The following is a 22,320-nucleotide window of genomic DNA, read 5'->3' on the forward strand; positions in this document are numbered from 1 at the left end:
CCCTCAAGACAGTGGAGTCTCGCGCGAACAAACAACTGCGCTGTGTGTGCGCGCCCTCATTTGTCATCTCGTGGGAGCGCGGATCGCGGATGCGCTTCGCGCTATATGTGCTAAAACGCTCCGTTCAGGGGGACGAGCGCTAAAGCTTCCCACGGCACACGCGAAGGGGCGTGGGAAACGAACACGCGTGCAGCTATGCTCACCGACGCTGCATCGCTTCTGTTTGAAAGCGATTCGCCGCTCGTCGAACGCACAAAGGTCGCCCCGCAAATCGCTTTGGCAGACAGCGCGACTGGGGCGATTGCTCCGTCGGTGATGGACGGCGGAAATCGCTCACGCGGCAGGCAGGCAGGCCAGCGTTCACGTCCGACGGGGCGCGGAAAATGGAGTGGGATTTATTCGACACAGCGCCGACTGTCGACAGCCTCTCCGACGTGCGTCTGATGCGCAGGTGACAGCGACGCGAAGGTAAATACGGTCTTCGGCGCGCGAGACATTTCCGCGCGTTTGTTGCTGCAAGCGCCTGTCATTCTAAAGGGGACGAACACACGCGTGTGCGTAAAGGCTTCTCTTTGTTGCTGCATTAGGGCGACGCGAGCTGCACTTCCGCGTGCGCGGTAAACAACAACCTAACAAGTAATATAGTTAGTAATGACATAACAAACATCAATAATATAACATAAACAAGTAATAGACGCACATGAATATATGCGTAAACGAAGGAATAAATATTTCTTGGTGAAAGCACTCACCAACCAGCCCCACCGTTTATCTTGTTAAACGGATAAATGGTAGACAAAATAAATGAATGCAGCCAGTTTTACTTCGTAACGAGCGCGTTTAAAATCTCACACGCGCACGGAAACGGTGGCTGTTTCGATAGCGATAGCTCCCAATTCGCCCCCTCGAGAGCTTGGCGGCTGACGAGGGAGTTTTCGATGGCTGCACACATTGCTACAGCGGCATATACATCTCCCGCTGTAGCAGGAAGTCCGAAGAACATTCAAACACTACTAGTGATGCAAAGCAAGGGCTCCTGCAGTATATAGTAGCCGTCTCACCCACGATGCTCACTTGAAGCGGGATCCGGGAGAGGGGCGCCATAGACTGCGGATTCATTTCCACCACTGCTGGGTCCGGCTGGGATTCGATGCCGCGACTTGTTCGGTTCTGTGACAAATATTTGCTTGCCGCTGCTACTGCCCAGTCTCTTATAGTTGAGGGCTCCGGAATAATTTCAACCGCCCGGGGTTTTCAACATGCACTGACATCGCATAGCACACCAGTTTGAATCGACTGAATGGCGGGAAGATTTTTAAAACCCAATTTTCTCGACGATACATTCGTCTGTTGTTGCCGGACAAAGGTCAAGATCGCCAGAAAAGGCGAGATAATGTTTGTTTGTTTTTTTACAACGAACAGTGACTGGATGGAGCTGTAAGTGCGCCAGAGTGTTGAGCGTGCGTTTAGCGCAGTCCGCGGTGGGCCTAATAATTTTATTCATAACAGCTTTGATTGGTTGGTAAACAAGTGTAAGATAATAAAGACAGTGACGCGAAAACCGAGGCACCATCGGAGCCGCCTTGTTTCTCGCCGCGACCTTGTTTTCTCTCCCACGCAGACCAACGCCGAGGTGCGTAATTCTAGTTCGCTATTGCCGAAGGGGAGTCGGCGGGGCGGCCGCAATTCCGGGAACCCGGAGGAATGGAATCCGGTGGCCGGAAGCGGCGTCGGAGGCTCTGTTGCTTCGACTCCACTCCACCTGTCTAATCGTGATAGATCTCCGCGACTGCTGCTGTATATACGCTTGTTTAGGGATGATTCTCACCGTGCAGCAAAATTGAAGACAGTCATGCGTTTTCGGTTGATTCGTTTCTCTTTCCTTGATTTATTTCCGTTACTAATTACGCTAAACGGCGCAAGTAAGTTCACCGAGGCTTGTAACATTTACGGTGAAGGCTTTATGAACTTTGTGAACAGCGGTTTTTTTTCACTCCGTCCGTCGTTTCTTTCCGTTCAGCTCAAAGGCGAAACGATGAAATACCAGCAAGCCCCAGTAGTAGCTCTTCCGCTGCGTTGTAGCGCGACTTCGTTGTGCGGGGCCTGTTGCAGTGAAGAGGCCTCTGCAGCTAAGGGGTTTTAGCTGCAGCTCGCCTGCACCTGCTGCACCTGCCGCGCATTTAGGGTTTGACAGAGGCGCGCGCATTAATACAGCGCCTCTGGCGGGAAAAGTGGGGCTGCCTTGATGCTGCTGCTGTCTCTCTTGCCAAGGTGAGTTCGCTCCTCCGTTCTGGGAACTGCTCGAGGGAGAGGGGGAAAAAGGAGGCGCCGCCAGTCGCGTCCGTCGGCCCCGCTCCGCGCTGTCTGCCGTCACTGTATTTTCCGACTCGGGCGGGGGGCGTGGGCGCCGGAGATCCTTGCGACTGTGAGGTGCCGCTGCTGTTGTGGCATCCTGCCTTCCCTCCAGCAGTGGGGAGAGAAGGGGCGAAGGCACGGCATCGGTATGTGGGGTTTAACGCCCCGGGGCTGGACGCGGGCTGTGAGGGGCGCCGTACACTGCGGAGGGCTCCGGATTAATTTAGATCGCCCGAGCTTATTCTTCGGCGTGCTGTGACACTGCACAGCACGCGCGTTGTCTGTCCATCGCCCGCCGCATTTCTCCTCCTCGGAAATGCGGCGACCGGGATTTTGATCTCCTGACCCGTTGCTGAACTAGCGAACGCCCAAACCTGTGAGCCACAGGGGTGGGTAGAAGCGGGGCAAGCTGCTTGCAGTAGTTTGCCCCGGGTGACCGGTTGGTTTTGTTTTGCAACCGTAGCTGTGCTAGACACTTGGGCGTCGGCGTAATACATCGTTAACAAAAACTCCCTGTCCTGCTGTCAAATGGGAACATGCTAAATCCAGGAGGGGTCACTGACGGACTGGGCCCTGGGTATAAGTGATGCGAGTCAAGCGGCTATGACCAACAAGGGCCCTGGAAAGCATTAGCTTTTTTTTTTTCGTTCCTTTTTATTATCTTTTTTTCTGTTCATCTTCCTTAATTGCTTCTTTGTCCTCTATATTTTGTTGATCCTTTATTGTCTTTTTTTTTGTACAGGTAACTCTATCGGAAAGGTTTACATCTGAACCTAAGTTGAAGGGGCCCGGTGATTACTTCATTATAGCCATAGTTTCGTTATAGGCCGTGCTGACCGGAACCATCATTCCTTCGTTATATCCATTATTTCGTTATAAACCCTCTTGTTATAACGAGGTTCGACTGCACTAGGGTTTCTGGCGTTGACATATTATTATTATTATTATTATTATTATTATTATTATTATTATTATTATTATTATTATTATTATTATTATTATTATTATTAGTTGTTGTAGTAGTATATGCCAGTTGTTGCAGAAGGTTCGACGTTGTCACCACTCCGCGATCATGCCATCGGATTCGTGCACCTGCCAGCCAGTGGCAGCTTGCCTCTGGAGTCATGTGATTCATTCTGAGTGTACTGGGGTGCTGGAGGCAGGGACACTGCTGTTTTGTGGTCTGGATGCGTCGAAGCCACGCGATCGCATTTCCCATCTCTCAAGGGGTTCCTCGCTAAGCTGAGCCCCGTCAGGTATTAGTCCTGACTAACTTTCTCATTCTTTTTTTTTTTCCTTTCAACGTAGTACACACGCGGTTCGCGCTTGGCTTCGATGTGATCAGGAGACCGCCGTGACTAAGTGCGGGCGCGCCCCTTGTAACACTGCACTCTGCCACGGATTGTCTCGACGCCACTGAGTCACCGGCGGCGGTATTTGCACCTCGGGACAGCCGGATGGTGTCTCATTGCCGCGATGCCCCGGAGACACTCCGAGCACGTCGCGCCAGTGGACGCCCGCCTTATCACGTGCGAGACCGCACGCGGCGCATATGTGAATAGTTTTGAAGCGAAAAGCATCACTGCGCTAGGTAAAGCAGTCCTCGGGTAGGCCGGAGAATGACTTTGAGCGACCTTCAGCCCAACCAAGGATAGCCGCGTATGACCTCATGTGTGCAGTTATGGTGTCGAACCCCTGACCTTGACCCGTGACCTTTAGTGGACCTCTGACCTTTGCCATTGGGTGACCTTTGCGTTGACCTTAAGAACATCCGATGGGGCGATGTGAAGCCACGTGATGACATCCGATGGGGGTGTCGTAAGACCATGTGACACCACGTCATAGCCACATGGTCGTGTCCCGGTCGTGTAGCGGAGCTGCCATGGACGAGCCTCAGACGCTTAGCAAGCGTGCTTGCTTTTCGCTGAATTCCAGGGTTAGCCAAGTTAATCCACTGTCAATTTTTTGTCTATGCGGTCCCAAGATTTCAAACTCTCCCAGTGTTACATAAAGCGCATTCCTCAACGCATTCCTCAGAGCAGAGTCGAAAGTGCCAGCTCCCAGTTAGGCATGCTTTGGCATCCTTCGCTGCAAGAGTTAGCCATCCCTTGAAAGCAACCCGAAGTTTCAACGGCGTGATGTGCTGCTGCTGCTGCTGCTGCTGCTGCTGCTACGTCGGGAGGGAATGGAATGGCTTTGGATTTGACTGCTGATTTATTGATGGCGCCTGAGTCTGCGCGCAGTTTTCTACTATATCCATTACAAAAACTTCTTTATACAGTCTATAGGCTGTCCATAGACTTCTGTCTATAAAGTCTACATACTCTCTATAGACAACCCTAGAGAACAGTCTGTAGACAATACAAATCCTATAGGCAGGCTATAGATTTATGGCTATACACTTTTAGTTGAGTTCTGTCTGTAGACAGTCTATGGACTATGAATATGGACAAAAAGAAATATCTATAGGAAGGAGTTCATAAGACTCTCTATAGACCGTTTTTTAAGGACAGGCCCACTGAAGTTAGTCTGGTATTCTTATTTTAATTACACAGCAATAAATTAGCCGTTTTCGTGTTTTTTTTTACATTTGTTAATTGTAAGAGCCAGTAGCGAAGAGCTGGGAACTCGGGACTTTTATTCGACGGACGTTGTCACTGTTTTGTCATTACGGGTTCAAATAACACTGCGCGCTGTCGCGGAGTGCGAAATAGCTACGGAAGGCTGCTGTGTGTGCTAACACTTCAGGGGGGGGGGGGGGGGGGAGGTTATCGTTTGTTTAGCCTACGCTCAGTCAGGGACCGTTATTTTTCGGGACCTATTCTTTGAAGAACAGTGATCTTCATGCCCAGCTTTTAGCTGAGGGCGCCGTTGCGACATGGTGGGCGAACTCAGTACGCACGGCTTCTTTGTATTTCACCATTTTATTAAGCACAGACAACAGAACGTGGGACGGAAAAACGAACTCTGTGCAGTCGAGAACCCCGCGAGTGCAGCTGCATGAAGAAAGGGCTGGAGTGTGTTCTATAACGAAATGATGCGTTTAGTGAAGGAAAGCTAAGGAGCCTTGATACAATACCCAAGGCCACGTTTTTACCAAATGACGTTATAGAGAACCGGTGTGGTCATCGTGCCATTAATTATATGGAACCGATCTACGGACAAACCTCGGCGCTCCAGTTCAGCCTTTATTACGACGGGGTTTGAATGGGTCTTCCACCATGGTCCATAGAGGTGTCAGCAGTAGGAGCAGCCGGATTCGCGTATTCCGACCGTGCAAAGAACCCTCGATGCATGCTGCGAAGAGGTTGGCTTCGTGAAAACGCGCCGTGTGCTTTTGGAATGCACCACACCACCAGTGTGGTAGCGGTTCCTCTGCCCGCTCGCTTTGCACCTCATTGTCGGTCCATCGAAACCCTCTATTACGAGCTCCACGCTTCTGCTGCGCGTTACTACTACGCATGCACAACTACTCTATATGGCGGCGCGCGCAGAGCGCATATTCAACGACCGCGTGCCTTGCCTGCCTTCCGAGAGCGAGCTCATGAATGGGCGACCTGCGCACACCTGTATCTCTCCCTCGAGAGAGAGGCAAGGGTTGCCCCCGCCTGTCCGGCCGCGGGCAGTCAGTCGCCCTCGTTTCTCACCCTCTTATTCCTTCTCCCTCTTACGCACACCCGAGGCAGCAGCAAATTACACTGTCTGTGTGTGCTGTCTTGCTGTTGTTTGCCGCCGCGTGAGCGACCGTCGACCCACGCTGCTCCGCCAACGCTTTTACTTTCTGTCCGGCTGGCGGGCAAGGCCTGCTTGCCGGCCAGCCAACCGGTCCTGCTCGGTGCGCGCCTGCCTGCCTTCGGGGAGGATTCATTGGCGGTTTGGGCGGCCACGCGCAACTCGCGCCCGCGGCGAGCGATCGCATTGAGTCGTATAGAGCGCGTGTGTATCGTGCGCCACTCGCGCGCGTTCCTTTTCGCCTTCGCGTATCTCTCCGCCGCTAACGGAAACGCCGCGTACGAACCTCTTCTACTTGTGTTTTGCCCTCTTCTCAGCGCGACGACGAGCGATCGAACCTCTTCTCTCTCTCTCCATCGTCGCGCGCAAGGAGAGCGGCGTGGGCGACGCCTTCGGTCGGTCCTCGCTGGACTTTCGCCGCGATCAGTCCTCGGGAGCCGCGTAGTGGTCCGTGTGTCTGTCTCGCCTGTCGTGGGCAGTTCCAGGGGAATCGAGTGTGCGTGTGGGACTCCGTGCGCGCGCGCTGTACCCGCGATGCGCGTGTACGCGACGTCCCCTTGCTGTGCTCGTGGACCGTGCTGTGAATGGTCGAACGGTGTGTTGTGCTGCTCCGCTACTACAGTGGTGCTGTAGTCTAGACGTGGAGGCGGGATCGCACCGCTTCTGGATGACGTCTCTGGGGTGGCTTGTGCTCTGATTCGTTGTTGTGGATACGTGCGGTGCGTGCATGAGACCTTGTGGTAAGCCCTGCTGAAGTGTCCTCTTGCGTGAGCATTGAAGTCCCCCTTTCTCACTATTTGTCGGCCTGCCTGATGGTTGTCTCGACGCTTCCATTCTCCCAGCTCCGGGCTGAGCTGAGCTACTAAGCGTGAAGTGTGTGCGCGTCCGACGAAGTCGTCGTGTGCGAGTGTACTGCGCCTGGTGGTCGGGAGCCGTCGCTACATCCCTCCAGTGGTGGATGCCCCTAGTTGAACTGCTGCCGTTCAGTTGTTCGCATTGTGATTCTGGCGCCTGTGTATGTGTGTGTGTGTGCCACTAGAGCAAGACAGCGAAAACCTGGGTTTACTAACGTAGTCGACGTATTGCTTCGCAGTCCTTGAGCCGCAAGTGTCCTTCTGTGAAGTTCCGAGGTCATTGACGAATCCGGTGGCTTTGTCTGAAACGACCGCATCGTCCGCGTCAGTCCGGAGAAGACCTGTCTCCGCATGACGTGTACAGTTACATCACCGGTGTCCCAAGCTGTAGATCGACTTCTCACGGACACGTGATCTCCGGTGGTCCTCTGCAAAAGAGAAACCAGCTGGAAGACGTGTCTCGCTCCCATTTGTCGAGCGTCGCCCGAGCTCTGTTTTGTCGCCCTGTGCGTGGCACATAAAAGCCCGTCTGCGGGAAGGTACGGAAAATGGTCCGCCGATAATGCAGGCGCTGGAGCTTGCGCGCCGTCCCCCTCTCTGCGCCGTTGTGCATCCCTCCTGCCCCGCGCAGACTGCCGCCGGTACCACGTGCGACTCCGAGCTACTGCTACCGCGGGATGCAACACACTTGGAGAGCCGCACTCGTCTCTGCGTGCCGATAATATTCCTGTCGCTCTTGTGTTTGGATTGTGAGCCCCATTGAAGATAAGCTGTTGGCCGCTCCTCAGTGTGTCCCTGTGTTTGCTTTGTGCTCCCGTCGAGACGGCGACCCCGGCTGCAGCGAAGTGCGCGCTCGGCCGCCGCTAAAGCTCTTCGTGAAGCGTGATGGCCGCCGCACCTTTCGCGAACGGTCATCCGGAGCGTATTGAAAGAACACGCTCTTTCCCAAGCCTCTACTGCGCTGTCAAAGACAGGACCTCGCTAGGTCCAAAGAAGGCTGCTTTGTGCCGGAAATATCTGACGCACTACCAAGAGGTCTCCCTGCTGGCCCAAAGGTTCGACGAGTCTGAAGACTTTGTAAGCGCCCAGCGTCGTGCGTTACTGTATACTGTAAGCCCTGTGAAGAACTTTACGCTTCTCGGAAACTAACTTGGTGAAGCGGTAACGCCGAGTAGGAGATAGCTCTGCTGCTGAGAACACAGCCTGTCGCGTCGAGGCTAAGCTGTGCCGGAGGACTGGTTCACTGTGCCTGGGCGTCGCGAGAACGATTCAAGATGTCTGCGGACAAGAGTGCGCTAGCCCGCAGGATTTGAGGGCACTTGGAAGCTGAATTCTTCTTCATAGTCCCCTCAAAGCCGGTTCTCTGGAAGACTGCGCGATATGCCGGAGGACTTCTCAGTGTCATGAAGCCGGAAACTCGTGGGCATTCTCCAGAAGGGTGGACGCGGGAGGTCTTGGCCTTCACGAGCCCGCACGTGCCCCGCCGGTGAGCAAAGGGGGCGCCCGGTGTGGTCTCACCCTCCGGCATGCCATGCTCAGCTGGTGCCTGGCCTGGTGGGACGACGCGTGTTGCTTCCTGGGCGCCGCTCGGGGCGCGCCGTCGGAGAACGACGAGCGGACCGAGTCGCTCCTCTACTGGCGCCCGCCCAACTCGCCGCGATTCACGAGGTGCCGGAAACGGGTCTCTTGCGCCATTCCACATCTCAGTGTCGGCTCTTTAATTTGTGTTGCTCTCTCTTTAAGTGCAGTGCCTTCTCATTGACTTCGGCTTACGTGTAGTTTAAGGCGTGCGTCCTTGGCCCCCAGCAGCTGACGCCTGCGCGTGTTGGGTTTCGTCAGTTATTGATACCATAGTCGGGTACAACTCAAGAACTAATCGGTAGATGCCCTCAAAGGAGCCTCTCCATCCAGTAGCAGCGTTTACATGAATGCGACAGAAGTCGACTCCAGTCCCCCCCCCCCCCCCCCCCCCCCTTTTTTTTTAAGGGAAAGACTAGGTTTAGAGAAGGAAAGCCTTGTCTCGTCATCTACTCTCTTCCTCGACGTTTTTGCACTTTCTCTCAAAAGGGGGACTGGAGTCGACTTCTGTCGCATTCATGTAAACGCGGCTAGTAATGTCGACCGATACTCCCCCTTGGCCGATCCCTTTGGACAGCAGTGGCGCGAATTCGCGGGGTTGGCAGATGAAAGGGGGATAACTGCGGCTTAACCGGATTAACCACAGTCTCGCCGTGAAAATCGGTCGGCGCCTTTGGCTGGAGGCCTTACTTTGAGGGGCACCTGCCGCTTCGTTCTTGAGTTGGATCCAGCTATAGTACCCGACCTGTGAGACGGCCCTGACGCGGTGGCTCAACTTCTGGGCACGAGGCACGCGGGTTCGATGGCGGCCGCGTAGGCTGCGCTTCGGTGGAAGCCAAGCGCAAAAGGCGCCCGTGTGCTGTGCAATGTCGGTGCACGTTAAAGATCCCAGGTGGTCGAAATTGTTAGGAAGCCCTCCACTACGGCGTCCCTCATGTCCCATCCCGCGCCTTTGGAAGTTAAACCATGCACAGTATACCCGATTTTGTCACACTAAACTTCTCGCTTGGGATCGTCCGTCGTTCTTTCATTTTCTCGCGTTGTATAGTACTGAGTAGCGCGTGTATTTCAAGGCTGTAGTGCTGAAGCTATAGTTTCCTGCGCAGCTTTACGTTCTGTAGGCACCTCTGAGAGTGGCGGTGAGAATTAATTATAATTGGGCCAGGAACAGTGCCCCGAACGCAAAAGGGTTTTTATGTTGAGAATGTCGCTGACAAACGCGTTCAATATATGGAGAACCTGACCACACAGAGTGATGATTATGGGTCTCAATAGGGATCGTCTTAATTGTCATTTATTTATTTATTTTTCACTTGCTGTAGTTGTACTGTCTGGCTGATATTGAGTTCCTACACTCTGAACAAAAAGAAGTATAAAAGGAAGTAAACTCTCTTTTTACTCCCATATATATATATTTGTGTTTACAGTGTATGTCATTATGATGAGATGTAGTAATCTCAATTTGATGCGGAACTTGCTACGATGCCGTGATGCACTGCATGCCAAGGGCGTGACTGCGCGCATGTTTGAGTCGTGCAAGACGCGAGTTCGTGTAAGAAAAGCAGTGGAGGAAATCCGCCCCGCCTGTATACAAACTCTGCCCCGGTTTGTATACGAGAATCAAGGGGGCACTCTTGTGCCTTGGTATAGAAGCCTGTATATTCAATCTGTCGAGGTCATCCTTTTCTCCTTCGTGCACTGCTTCTTCCGCTTCGTCATTTTCTTCCAAGCCCAACGGATTCCATCTTCTTCGAGGCCGACCTGAGCCAAATAAAAAAGGGGGGGGGGGGGCGGGAGTTGCGCCCAGGTAGAAAAATAGAAAACTGCCGGCGTAGCGGATGCCGAGGTGCGCGTATGTAGACGTTATATGCATTCCAGCATTAAACATATCTTTATCGCTGAAACCTTTCGTTAACGGCTAACGAATGAATATTTGCGAGATCCAATGGAGCTATATAGACGTCTGCAAAAAACGAGATGTACATCACTGGTAACATTGGCGCGTATAGACACACCACACACACACCCAAAAAAAAGAGCCACCACAGCCACAAAAAAGCCTTGGGGTCCAGTGTGTTCTCGTTTTGCCCTGTCCCCGTAACACATACATACCCGCGCACCTGTCGTTAGTTGAGCAGGTGCACGCAGAGCGCGTGACCGCGATGCTCTTTCGTCTGCTCCCTCCCTCCCCCCTATAATCGCGCCCGCTAATTAGATTCTGATCACGCTGATTGTCCGGCGTCCTTGCAGCTCGCGCCAAGTGCCTCTCTCTACTTTTTGTCACCTTTAACGATTGCGGCGGCCGCGAGGCGCCGTAGATTCGCGGTTCTTTAGAGCGCGACTCCTCTCTCTCTCTCTCTCTCTCGATTTATTGCGTGCGTATGGCGTTTCAGTTAGAAGCGGAGGCACCGCTGCCGGATTCCCGGATCGCTCAGATGGCACGTTTAATTCGAACTGGATGGCTACCGAAAATTCGTTCCTATTCGCGGGTGTTCTAGTCCATTAGCACCTCCCTCCCTTGGGGCCCCTCTCTCTATGCAGTTAGATGCGGGTGGGCATATATGCATGCCCTTTTTTTCAGTACTTGCTTCTCCTGGCTGCATTTTTACTAGAATACGCATGCAAACAAGCGACTCATTCATGGGCTTATTTTGTCGCACATATGTCCGTCAGGCAGCCGCTGTAGAATCAAATAGCGCGCGCGCTTGTGTGTGTGTGTGTGTGTGTGTGTGTGTGTGTGTGTGTGTGTGTGTGTGTGTGTGTGTGTGTGTGTGTGTGTGTGTGTGTGTGTGTGTGTGTGTGTGTGTGTGTGTGTGTGTGTGTGTGTGTGTGTGTGTGTGTGTGTGTGTGTGTGAGAGAGAGAGAGAGAGAGAGAGAGAGAAAGAGAGAGGGCTTCCCTCCCCCTGGGTCACTGATTAGCGACTTTTTGCGTTGGCCTCTTCCGTTACCTCGTTTAGCGGGCGCTCGGTGGTCTATTAGTTCCACCTCCATTGGCTTTGACCGCCGTTTGCACGCTGCCAACGAGCGGAGGATAGACGCCAGATAACGTGTTTTTCATCTTCTCTGTACGGCCGCGCAAACTGCCGCTAACAACTTTGCGTGGGAGGTGCACGCTCCAACCGCGAGCACCTTGAGAGCTCCGCTGCTGCTCCGTCGTTTTCCTGCAGCCATTCGGCCGAGCTCGCCAACGCGCGCTGCGTTTAGGGGCGTTAGGTCACCACATCTGGCCGTGGGACGCTGGAGCAGCTGTGAGTGGTGGCGGAAGCAAAAGCGCGTACGGCTTGGCAAGGCAGTCTGCTCGTTGGTGCCTGCACGCGCGCGTTTTTACCTGTTGGGCGTCAAAGGGGGGGGGTGGGGGGTGGAGCCAGGCCAGGTAACGTCTTCGCGTTACCCGCTATGAGGTTGTGGTGTAGTTGTGGGCTGCTCGGTTATTGTTGCCCGCCCTGGTTTCCGTGCAGTGCCGAGTCGTTTGCTCCCCCACCCCACGTTCCGTCGGGTCATTTATTTGTGCAAACATCATCCGGCTTCCTTCATTCTCACGAATGCAAGAAAAGAAAAAAAAAGCTCTAGCGCGAATTGAGAACAAGGAGCGAAAGACGGGAACACAGACGTCCTTGACGTTTGTGTTTTATTGTGTCATGATTTAGTTCGCATTGCAGTTTTTTTTTTTTGCATTCAACATAAGCAAACTCGCCCAAACCATTCTTCTGCTTCATTGTCACCCTTTTTTTAAAGCCAGTCTGTAGTGACCGCCACACTGAATTCCTCCGGGGTAAAAAGTAGTCCGCTGGTAAAAGAGTAGACTCAACAAAATTTTGGATGCCGGTTTTTTTTCTTTTGGAATGATGCGCTGGACAGTAGTACTTATAATTCTCTTTGGCCAGCTGAATAATTTATATTTTTCTTTGTGCCGTTTCGGTTTAAAAGCCGAACGACAGCTGTGACGTCACAGACGATATGACGCCACGTGAGACATGCGAAAACGGCCATATAGTTCATTTTTTGTCATTCCAACTCTTGCGCTGGCACCAATAATTTATGTGGATCCAAGCTATAAACGTAGCGATCATGCTGCATTTTTGTATGCCTCACGTGACCCAGACGCGTCTTTTACGTCATGGCCGTCGTTTGGCTTTTGAAACTGAAACCGAAACAGCATGAAAGAAAAAAAAATCAATTTAAAATTATTTGTCGCTTGTTGGAGCAATCCACACGGCTGTCTATTTTTTCTAACGAGCTGCGCATCATTCTAAAGAGGGAACACACCACCAAAATTTAGTGTCTCTACTAGTTTAAAGCTTTTCTTGTGACCTTAACCATCAGACAGAATTATAAGCTCAAGGATTTTTACGCCTCTGGCATGTTTGATGCAGTCAAACATCAAAAAGGTAATGTTTACTGTTGTGATTGGTCAGCAGAGTCAGCGGACTATGACCCATTGTTACCAGCTGCTGTTTTTGAAAGTTATATCATACTATAGTGCCTTATTTGACAGCGTGCCTCCTTCTCTGCCCCCTGCACTCCCCTGCTAACCACGGGAGTTGTGCTTTCATTGTAGCTATTGTGTCCTTGAAAGCATGGCTTATATGCCCACGAGAGAAACAGGTCGTAAAGCGAAGAAATACGAAGCAGATTTTTCTTTTTGTGTGTGTGTGTGTGTGTGTGGGGGGGGGCAAGAGGTTACTGTGCATGTTCAGAAGCACTGCGAAACATGAGGAGTTACATTAAAGAAAGCAATGGACTAAAGTCGATTGTCCCGTAATGATTTTTGATGCAAGAAAGAAGCATATATCCTTCGGGGTGTCGCGATGAATTTGTGGACAGCGGAGCGTCTAGCTCTGCAGAGTAGCGCCAAGCGACAGCAGATTAAATAAGAACAACTCTGTCTCATTAAACATAAAATAAATAAGCCAAGCGTGTGAAAACCACCGACATGCTATAGACTGTGCATTGGGAAGCGGGTATAGGGAGCGAAGGGCGACAGCGGGAGAACGCAGAAAATACGTAGTTCAAAATTTACGCAGGTGTTTTTAAAAAGTGTTGCCGAGGTAGGGTGTGTACTTTTCAAGCGGTTGCTCAAAATTATTTTAATATGTTTGTGCAGAAGTGCAAACGTCCTGCACATAGAGACAGTAGGTTTTAAACTGACGCAGTCGGCGTGTAGGCTTTCTCGGATGAACGTGAAATAAAAGTTAGGGGAGGAATGCGATGCGGTGACAGGAGAGCAGAGGACCCATTGTTTCACGCTGATTGCAGAGCAAACACGGCTCTCGCTTAGCAACCAGACCTGTTGGGAATTTTCGAAGAGGAATCCCGCGGCGAAAACTCGTCAGAGTCGCCTCGCATTCTTCTTCTCTTCTTTGCTTGCTCTTCTCGGATGTCGTGGACACCCGCCGCGTTGTCTCTCGGCGCCTGTGGCGTTCGGTTGCCGAGCCCAAGGTCGTGGGATGGAATCCCGGTCTCGCGGCGGCTGCATTTCGGTGCAGGCGCGCGCAGTGCGAAACACTCCCGTGTGTGGTGCGACTTCAGTGCACATTAAGGTGCCCCAGTCTCACAGGATGGCCTGAAGTAATCTGCAGTACTTCACTAAGGCTCCACATACCGTAGTACAAGACACTTTTCCCCCCTACCTAATAAGCGAGGGATAAGGTGGCCGTACCTAGCACGGTACAGGGTTCATTGGAGGGATATGGAATAGCCTGCCTTTTGTCCTGCAGTGGACGTTGTTATACTGATGATGAGTTCATTTCATTTATTTGCGCTAAGGGCCCATTACATGGTTACCATATCGCATATAGCACGTTAAAGCTATCTTCGTGAACGACATGCCCATGCGTGTTGCGATGACCTACATTGCCCTCAGTAAGAATACTCCATTTGCGTTTTGTATATCTTGAAGAGAAGTTTCGTTTTGCAACGCCGAAAGGTGTTTTAATCTCCGCATTCTCGATCCCTGCTCGGCTTCCGGAAGCAGGTCGCCTATTTTCATCCTTCCGAAAGAGGGAGTGCACTATGTTTTCGGGGTCTCAGGTGAAGTCGTGACGTTTTATTGCGAGACTTACTGAGCTTTTTTTTTCAAAGGGAGTGTCTACAACCCGGTTAATGTTCCTCTTTTCCGCGCCCTTTCCTGCACTGTAGTCTGGCCCTTGTTTGTTGCGCCCCTTTTCCGCTTGTTCTTCCTGTAAGTAGGGCTTCTCCTATATATAGATGTGCGTATGTGCTGTGTGGGGAAGCGTACGTATTTGCCGTCGACCAAGAATGTATCAGCGTCGTGGAACGCAGCCGATGGCTCGCGGTGCCTTTTTGGTGGCCATGTTAGCGCAGACAGCGCTTCATTCATGTGTGCCTCGTTTTTGTAGCGGCATGAGTGATGGAGCCGACACATATAGCTGTGTACAGCTGTACTGAAATGTGGCCAGTGTGCCCGTTTCGTGTTGTCTGAGACTCGTCAGTTAATCGCGCTCCCGCGACCGATCCTATTAAGGCTGCTTTTTTTTTTTCTGCTGCCTCCCTGTGTAACAAGAGAGTAGCTGTAGCCTCGTACCGGCAGATAGTTCACAATGCATAATAAGATGTGAACACTTGACCTCCGAATTAGGAAAGGCGGGGGGATGAATCTCCTTTTGCGCTCCGTAGCGTCTCTGTTGTATTTGCCACCGTTGCACCGTGCTCCAATCTGGTGCAGCAGCTATGCTTGTTAGAGAGGCTGTAATCGAGCCTAGCTTTGTGTTCGTACCCGTCGCGAAAAATTGTAGTCCCCACATTCAAAACTCAAAACGCTATAGTGTGTCCAAAGTTTGGGGATTTGTAGATTGTCGCGTCACCTGCAGAGGTAACAGAGAACCGCTGAAACCTGGTCGGGTTTGTCGTCTCCAGAACTTTGCTTCGAGAGATGCGGCAGTTCCTTTCTTCCTTGATTTGATTGTGCTTTCTTTCTTTCTTTCCTTCTTTCTTTCTTTCTTTCTTTCTTTCTTTCTTTCTTTCTTTCTTTCTTTCTTTCTTTCTTTCTTATTGTTCTTTGTTACACTACAAACGTCATAACTCGGATAGGATTAAAGGCCCGGGTTCGAACCCGACCGCGGCGGCTGCGTTTTTATGGCGGCAAAACGCTAAGGCGCCCCTGTGCTGTGCGATGTCAGTGCACGTTAAAGATCCCCAGGTGGTCGAAATTATTCCAGGGCCCTCCACTACGGCACCTAATTCTTCCTTTCTTCTTTCACTCCCTCCTTTATCCCTTCCCTTACGGCGCGGTTCAGGTGTCCGCCGAGATATATCAGACAGATACTGCGCCATTTCCTTTCCCCCAGAACCAAGTATTAATTATTATTATAGGATTAAAGGGACATTGAGGACAATTTGAAGTTCACTGAGAACGAACTTTTGCAAACTTCCTTTTCTTTCTTTCGGATCAGCGAGGGTATCCAGCCTCTTCCATCTGGCGATCGTGAAGTCCCCGACGCACCCGCCGAGGTGGTTCAGTAGCTGTGGCGTTCGCCTGCTGGTCCTACGGTCATGGGTTTGATCGCAGCCGTGGCAGCCGCATTTCCGTGGCGACGAAACGCAAAAGCCGCCCGTGTACTGCGCGATGTCAGTGCACATTAAGTAACCCCAGGTGGTCGAAATTAATATGATCCCTCCATTAAGGCGTGTCTCATTGCCCGTGTGTTGCTTCGGGGCGTCAAACCGTGCATTTCACAGTTCCCCAATGTAGTAATTTAACGTTATCACTGCAGCCCCGTGAGTCGAATAGCGGGGAAAAATGTGCCAACTAATTTAATGCACTATATACGCAGTTCAAGCTTTCCGCATGCCGAACAAACGCAGGCGCACAAAATCCGAAACTATATATTTTCACTGAGGACAAAGAGTTTGAAGGGGCGTCACAATAATTTCAGCGTCACCATTACGGGGGCTGTGGGGCTCGTGTTTGACGGGATCATGGTCGTGTGTAAGGAGTTCAATGTGGCCTTGCCATGTGTAGATGATGACGCCATTTCACGCCGCCGATGACCACGAGAGAGAGAGAGCTAGGAAAGGGGCGTCTGGCTTACGCAACTGACGCGCTGTGAAATTTATGGGGTACTCTTATTCAGTGTTCCATTGGTGGCCTGTTCTCGCAGGCTGCAGGATGAGCCCGAGTCGCTGGCGGGAGTGCGCGACGCGGCGGGCGCCTCGCCGTGTCCCCCGCGCAAGCCCGTGCTGTCCCCGACCCGTGGCAGCCGGCCCACCTCTCCGCTGGCCGCGCGGGTGGGTGCCGCCCCGGAGACGCCCATGTCCCCGCTGAGGGTGCACCTGTCCAACGACAGCGTCAAGGGCGTCAAGTGCGGCGATGCCACCGACGTCAAGGTGAGTTTCTCCTGCTGGGGATCTATCACGCTGTGTGTAAGCGTATACCCTTCCGATATATGCCGCAAGTGAACCGGTCTAATATCACAGATATAGGGGCGGGATCCTGTCCGTCGGTAAACCAGTGTGGTTTCTCAGTGAAGCGCACCTCGTGTCTGTATGCTAATCCAGGCCATCAACTTAACCCAGAGCGCCTAAGAACCCGCGTGCATCACCTAGCCCTTCTGGGTTCTCCACATCTCCGACTCCTTATTCCCTTGCCATCTCCTGCAGTGGGGATCGTAGCGGGTCATGCAGAGACGCATTCCTCACTGACCTCTCCACCTTCGTGTCCTCCTTGGACCATTTTATCCCTTTCCCTGCCTGCACACCGTCTTCTACCTGTAGTGAATGAATTTCCAACTGCAGCCACTGTATTTTATTTGGAACGAGTATTGAATCGGAAGCATGACTATGCAAGCTTGTTCTAGGGCTAAAACAGGTTATTGTCTGCGTCCGCAGCATGCCTGCATGGCAGTGTGATGCCTGCATATCTTGGACCCACGTCCTAGCAGGACGCCGCTCCATTCGGGACTCGCGTGGCGGCCCTCACCCCCCCTCCTTTCCGGCACGCTAATGCCCAGCCGGGCCGCGTTCGGATCGGCGACTCGCCGCCACCGTGGAACTGGCACCTTGGAACTGGCAGCCGGGACCCCTTTTCCGCTGTAAATGGGTTTCGGTGTAATCGATCGGTGCTGGAGGAGCAGGCGTAGCGGGGAAAAGAGCGCGTGCCACCTCATCACCTATAGCCACGTACACCGTGGTGAAGGGGGCCACTGAGCCCTGATGTCTTTCTTCTCCGTGTTACAGTTAAGACGTGAGTGACCGCGCTCGTGCTCGAACTAGCTTTTACGCCGTATTTGCACGAATGTAGTGCAGTACATTGTAGCGACCCGCGCGGCTGGCAGTGCGCGCGATGCCGAAAAGGACGGGAAGTGTCCCCGGCACGCGCTCGGGAGAACGCTCGTGACCTTGGCCAGGGCCGGACGCTGCTGACTCCTCTTCGGCAGCCCTGAATAAATGTAGCCGCGGTCGCCTCCCTGTGCGACCTCCAGAATATTAACGCGATAGCGTTAAGGCTGCCCTTCTGCAGAAAATCCGGCGTCGTAGTCACCGTTGTGAGCGAAAAATCACCGGCGAAGCAAGCAGCCACGTGGGCCACCTAGGACACGTGACCTTGTGGCGTCACGACAACCTGCCCACCGGATTGCGAGCAAACTCACCACCGTGGTTGGTGGCAGCTAAATTAATGATTGGTCGCGAAAGGTTGCTCGGGAAGAGAAACCACGGTCGCAATAGCCCCACCGGTGGCAGCACCTGCCATCGCAGGGCAGTGGCGCTTCGTTTAACCGCTGCGCCAGGGGTGGTATGAGGTCCTCCGGGGATCTATGAATGTTGAGTAGAGAATGACCAATTCCGCATATATGGGCATTAACGCTATCCCTTCATACCCTTAAGGCGGAGCATACGTGCCCCCTCCAATTTTTTGGGACGAAAATGTAGTGTGCGATTTCTTTCCCCTGTTATTTCTACACCGAGCTCACCCACTAGACTTTTGAGTTGCGAGGAAAAGCCAGCTTCTCGACGACCTTGGGTCATTGAGGTGAAGCGCACGACTGCTTCTGCGCCTAAGGCTCCATGCGTTGTCGCGCGGGAGCGCGGAATACTGCAGAATATTGGTTCTCACTTCGCGGAATTAAACACTTTTCTGTGGCAGAAAATTACGGGCCTTAGTTATGTTTATGTTCTGCAGATAGCACAGAAACATCCTTAACATCTCCTACAGGTGCACTAAAGAGGATTCTGAGCTCGTCTTTTTACCTCGGGAACTCGGTCTGAACGCTCCGAGCATTCTTAGGAACCTCGAATTAGCGTTCTGTGTGGCCGATTTACCTATTAAATCAGATGAACGTCCCGGCTCTAACCTTTTTTTCTTAACTGACCTCCGAGAGTAGGAGTCAACCAACGTGTGGAGTGCCTTTCAGCCAGTCGCGTGATGGCTTCACTTTCACTTCTGTTTTGTTGTTTAGGTTTCTGTGAATAAATAGCTTCAGCCGCAGACAGCATGGCCGCAAATTAGGCCCACGGAAGCAAAAATACGCAAAAATGCTCCTCCTACTCTCCGAGGTCAGTTTGATTTGATGTAATATAGGGAGATCAGCAACACAGGACAATAATTCGAAGTTTCTAAGAATGCTTGGATCATGTAGATCAAGTTCCCATGATAAAAAGGCGAGCTTAGAATCCTCTTTAGGGCACCTTTAAGAGGCCTTTTTGTGTAAGAAAGAAGGTGACATCTGTGTGACCTAGCTACTTTACTCTCATTGAGTGAGGTCTGCTTGAAATATCAGTATTGCTTATAAGTACAGCTTATAAATACGGCTCCAGAGTTAGGAATAATTTCAGAACATTCGTAAGCTTCCTGGCTGCACTACTGTTATTGTGTGGTAGAACAGTATTTTGATGTTAGGGGTCGCAGTCAAAAGTTGTGTTTCTCCTTGATGTTGTGCGCCGCATAGAAACTTGAGATAGCGGTTGAGTTTCGCAGCGTGTAGGAAGCATTGGACCTCGTTACTTGGCCCAAACTATCATATAATCGCGATCCTGCTCTTTGGTGCTGGAGTTGGTATTACTGTTAATGTACAGGCGGTGCAAGTGGTGTTAATGTACTGCATTTAGTGTGATTATTTTAAGTGTGCTCTAAAATTGGAATCTAAGCTAACTGGTCCGTGCACGTGCAGGGCATCCTGCGTCTGCTCTCCTCGCAGTTGTCCGAGCGGCCCCTGCCCCTGGAGTGCCTGCTGGCACTGCGTCTGCACCACCCGGCTTCCGGTGAAGTCCGGTGGCTCCACCAGGACACCACCATGTTCCAGGTGGTCGAGAAGTACCTCCCACAGCAGAACACCAACGACTGGAGGTACATATTTGCAGCTGTGTCTGCGTCATGGTTACTTCTGAGGTAATGGTGAGCAGAGAAGTAGGCTAAATCGTCCAGTCTTTCTTTGTTTTGCACTGGTGGTGCTCTATGTGTGTCTTTATATTTTTTTGTTCAGAGCTTTATATATGTGCAGTATTTTGTTGTTTGTTCACTGCAATACCCTCTGCATGCTTTCAGGCTGTCGTAACTTTTTATGTTTTACTGTAATAAACAGTGATGCAGTGACTCTAGAAGTCATTTTTGACACACGAAGGGGGTGCAGGGGCTTGGAGCTTATGTTACGTTTGCTGTTGCTTCATCACTCCGGGGAGGATTGAAAGTCTGGAAGTTTTTCTTATTACAGGCTTAATCATAATTCATGAGTAATAATTTACTGAAATTCTTCACTTGCTGCCATCATCTTTGAGGTCCAGTTCATGAAAAATAAAATTGTTTGTAATGGAAAAAAAAAAAAAAATTTTCCCCCTTTTCTTTCATTTTAAGGTTTGAGCTGAGAGTACGCTACCTCCTCAGTAATCTGCAAGAATTCCATGACAAAGACCCCGTGCTGTTTACTTACTTCTACAAACAGGTGAGATATCGGAACATGGCTGCCTTTTTTTTTTTTTCTGGACTGGAAGAATATGAAATCACCTTGATTCCAAAATAAAAAATGCACCACTTCTTAATAAATGTTTTAAAAAATGTATTTATGTGCACTTCATTGCGCTGCCGGTTTGCTAGAGGAACACTGCGATCTGACATATGCCTCATTTTGAAAGAGAAAACATGGACTTCGTAGGTGTAGTAAAGCCCTGCAAGTATTATTTGTGTGGAGATCTGGCTGGACTGTTAACATCAGTGATTTTGCTTTTCCAACTCCAGTCGGCAAGATCCCTTTTTTATGCCTTCTCCCTTGCCCTTAGGTCAAGAGTGACTATCTACGAAAAAGTGTGAATGTGGATCAGGACCTGGCGATTCATCTATGCTGCTTAGAAATTAGGCAAGTTATTGTTGTTGTCTCTGCATCTTCTTGTTATTTTCTTCTCCTGTGGTCTTCAGGGTAGACAGTGCTGTGATGTGCATTTTGGAGTTGAGGTATTTTGTGGCCATAAACTGTCATGTTTGCCTTTTGACCAGTTTGAGTGTTATCTAGGTGATCCAAGGAAGGGGCGTTCTCATAACATTGAGATGTCGCTTAGTTTTCACTTTCACTTCCTCGTCCTAAACAAGGGTGAAGAGCCTAGGGGGTTTCTCTATTCTTCCATTTTTTCATATCTGCTAGTCTCGCTTTCCCCATATTCACTTTTCTCACTTTTTCCACATATATGTTTACCCTGATCTCAACATTATTTTCTTACTCTCTTCCCTATATTCCGATTTCAGAAGGGCCTGATAGTGAATGACCTTGCGGGTAAATAAGAAAAGGGGTGCGGCGCATAATTTTTTCATTCTGTGGCTTGATTGTATTTGTGAGCATGAAAATATGAGTAAACTTCTCAGTAGCCCATGGCACTGCAAAGATAAAAGTAGAGGAAAACATCTGGAGAGGTCAGTTGTCTTGCTTTGATTTGTCGAGGAAAGGAGACAGTGATGATTCACATTTCTGATGTGTCTTTTGCTTCTTTGGCAGTGTTATAAGCATCACAGGAACGTTGTCCTCTAGAGTCTTTTTTTTTTTTTAAGGTCTCATGTGCTACATCACTGGTCTTTCCAATGCATATTTTTGCTTCCCAACTGCCATGTATGTCAGGTGACCAGCCTTCCCTTTGTTGTGAAGAACTTAAGAGATGGCTGACAATGCCATTGAATGTCACTAGCTTAATTTTGCACCCTGTAATGTAGTACTTCTGCCAGCCACCTTAGGTGTCTTACAAAAACAGTGTTAGAGTCTAGTGTCTGCTTGAACATAACTGAATTGGGTTACAGGGAATTACTTTTTGCATGAAAGAAAATGAGTTACGACACAGGCGTAGCGACATCTAACTTACAGATTTCATAGCAGAGTTTGGTTGGTGAAGAAAGACTAAATGTTACAATCTACAAGGTCACCTTGCTAACAGTAAAAACATTATCATGTTTGCCTTGGCCCTTGATAAGGACTGAAGAAATTATGTTGCTGTAATATCTTTAACTGCTGTAAATGGTCAGCTGATGTCCACTACACCAGATGTGCAAGACACCGTGAAGGAAGCTTCGACATTCTATCCTGCTGTTTTAACTCGAATTTAAAATTTCTCATTTTTTTTTTTTTTTTGATGCCATTACACTTCCAGGCTCAGCTTCAAATTGTCAAGGCACACATAGAATTCTTTCTTATTGGTCGCATGTGACACATCTTTCTCTCACTGGTGTGCAGCTTTAAGCCTGCAGCTGTTACATTCGAGGGTGTTCTAATTTTTTTACTTTTAAGTTGTCTGGAGTGAAGCCTTGTGGTGTTGTTCAGTATGCACAGACCACTCAACTTCCTGATGTTAGCTCGGTCTAGAGTGTGACCCA

The 22,320-nt window shown here is 50.7% G+C and overlaps 1 protein-coding gene across 13 annotated transcripts in view; it reads left to right on the forward strand.

The window, feature by feature from the left end:
• The window catches only part of Fak (protein tyrosine kinase 2 Fak), a 79,832-nt gene that overhangs the window by 26,426 nt on the left and 31,086 nt on the right, over positions 1–22,320 (forward strand). For 7 of the 13 annotated variants that reach the window (XM_077639160.1, XM_077639163.1, XM_077639168.1 and 4 more), the window contains exons 1-5: positions 6,443–8,609; positions 16,640–16,865; positions 19,646–19,821; positions 20,326–20,413; positions 20,748–20,824. In XM_077639160.1, coding sequence (XP_077495286.1) covers positions 8,473–8,609; positions 16,640–16,865; positions 19,646–19,821; positions 20,326–20,413; positions 20,748–20,824 — 704 coding nt within the window. In that variant the 5' untranslated portion in view covers positions 6,443–8,472. Of the gene's footprint in view, positions 1–6,442; positions 8,610–16,639; positions 16,866–19,645; positions 19,822–20,325; positions 20,414–20,747; positions 20,825–22,320 lie in introns of those variants that run through there. The other 6 variants (XM_077639166.1, XM_077639167.1, XM_077639172.1 and 3 more) reach the window with 2 other exon arrangements.

This window comes from Amblyomma americanum, chromosome 10, assembly GCF_052857255.1.
Source record: "Amblyomma americanum isolate KBUSLIRL-KWMA chromosome 10, ASM5285725v1, whole genome shotgun sequence".
In the NCBI taxonomy this organism is placed as follows: Eukaryota; Metazoa; Arthropoda; class Arachnida; order Ixodida; family Ixodidae; genus Amblyomma; species Amblyomma americanum.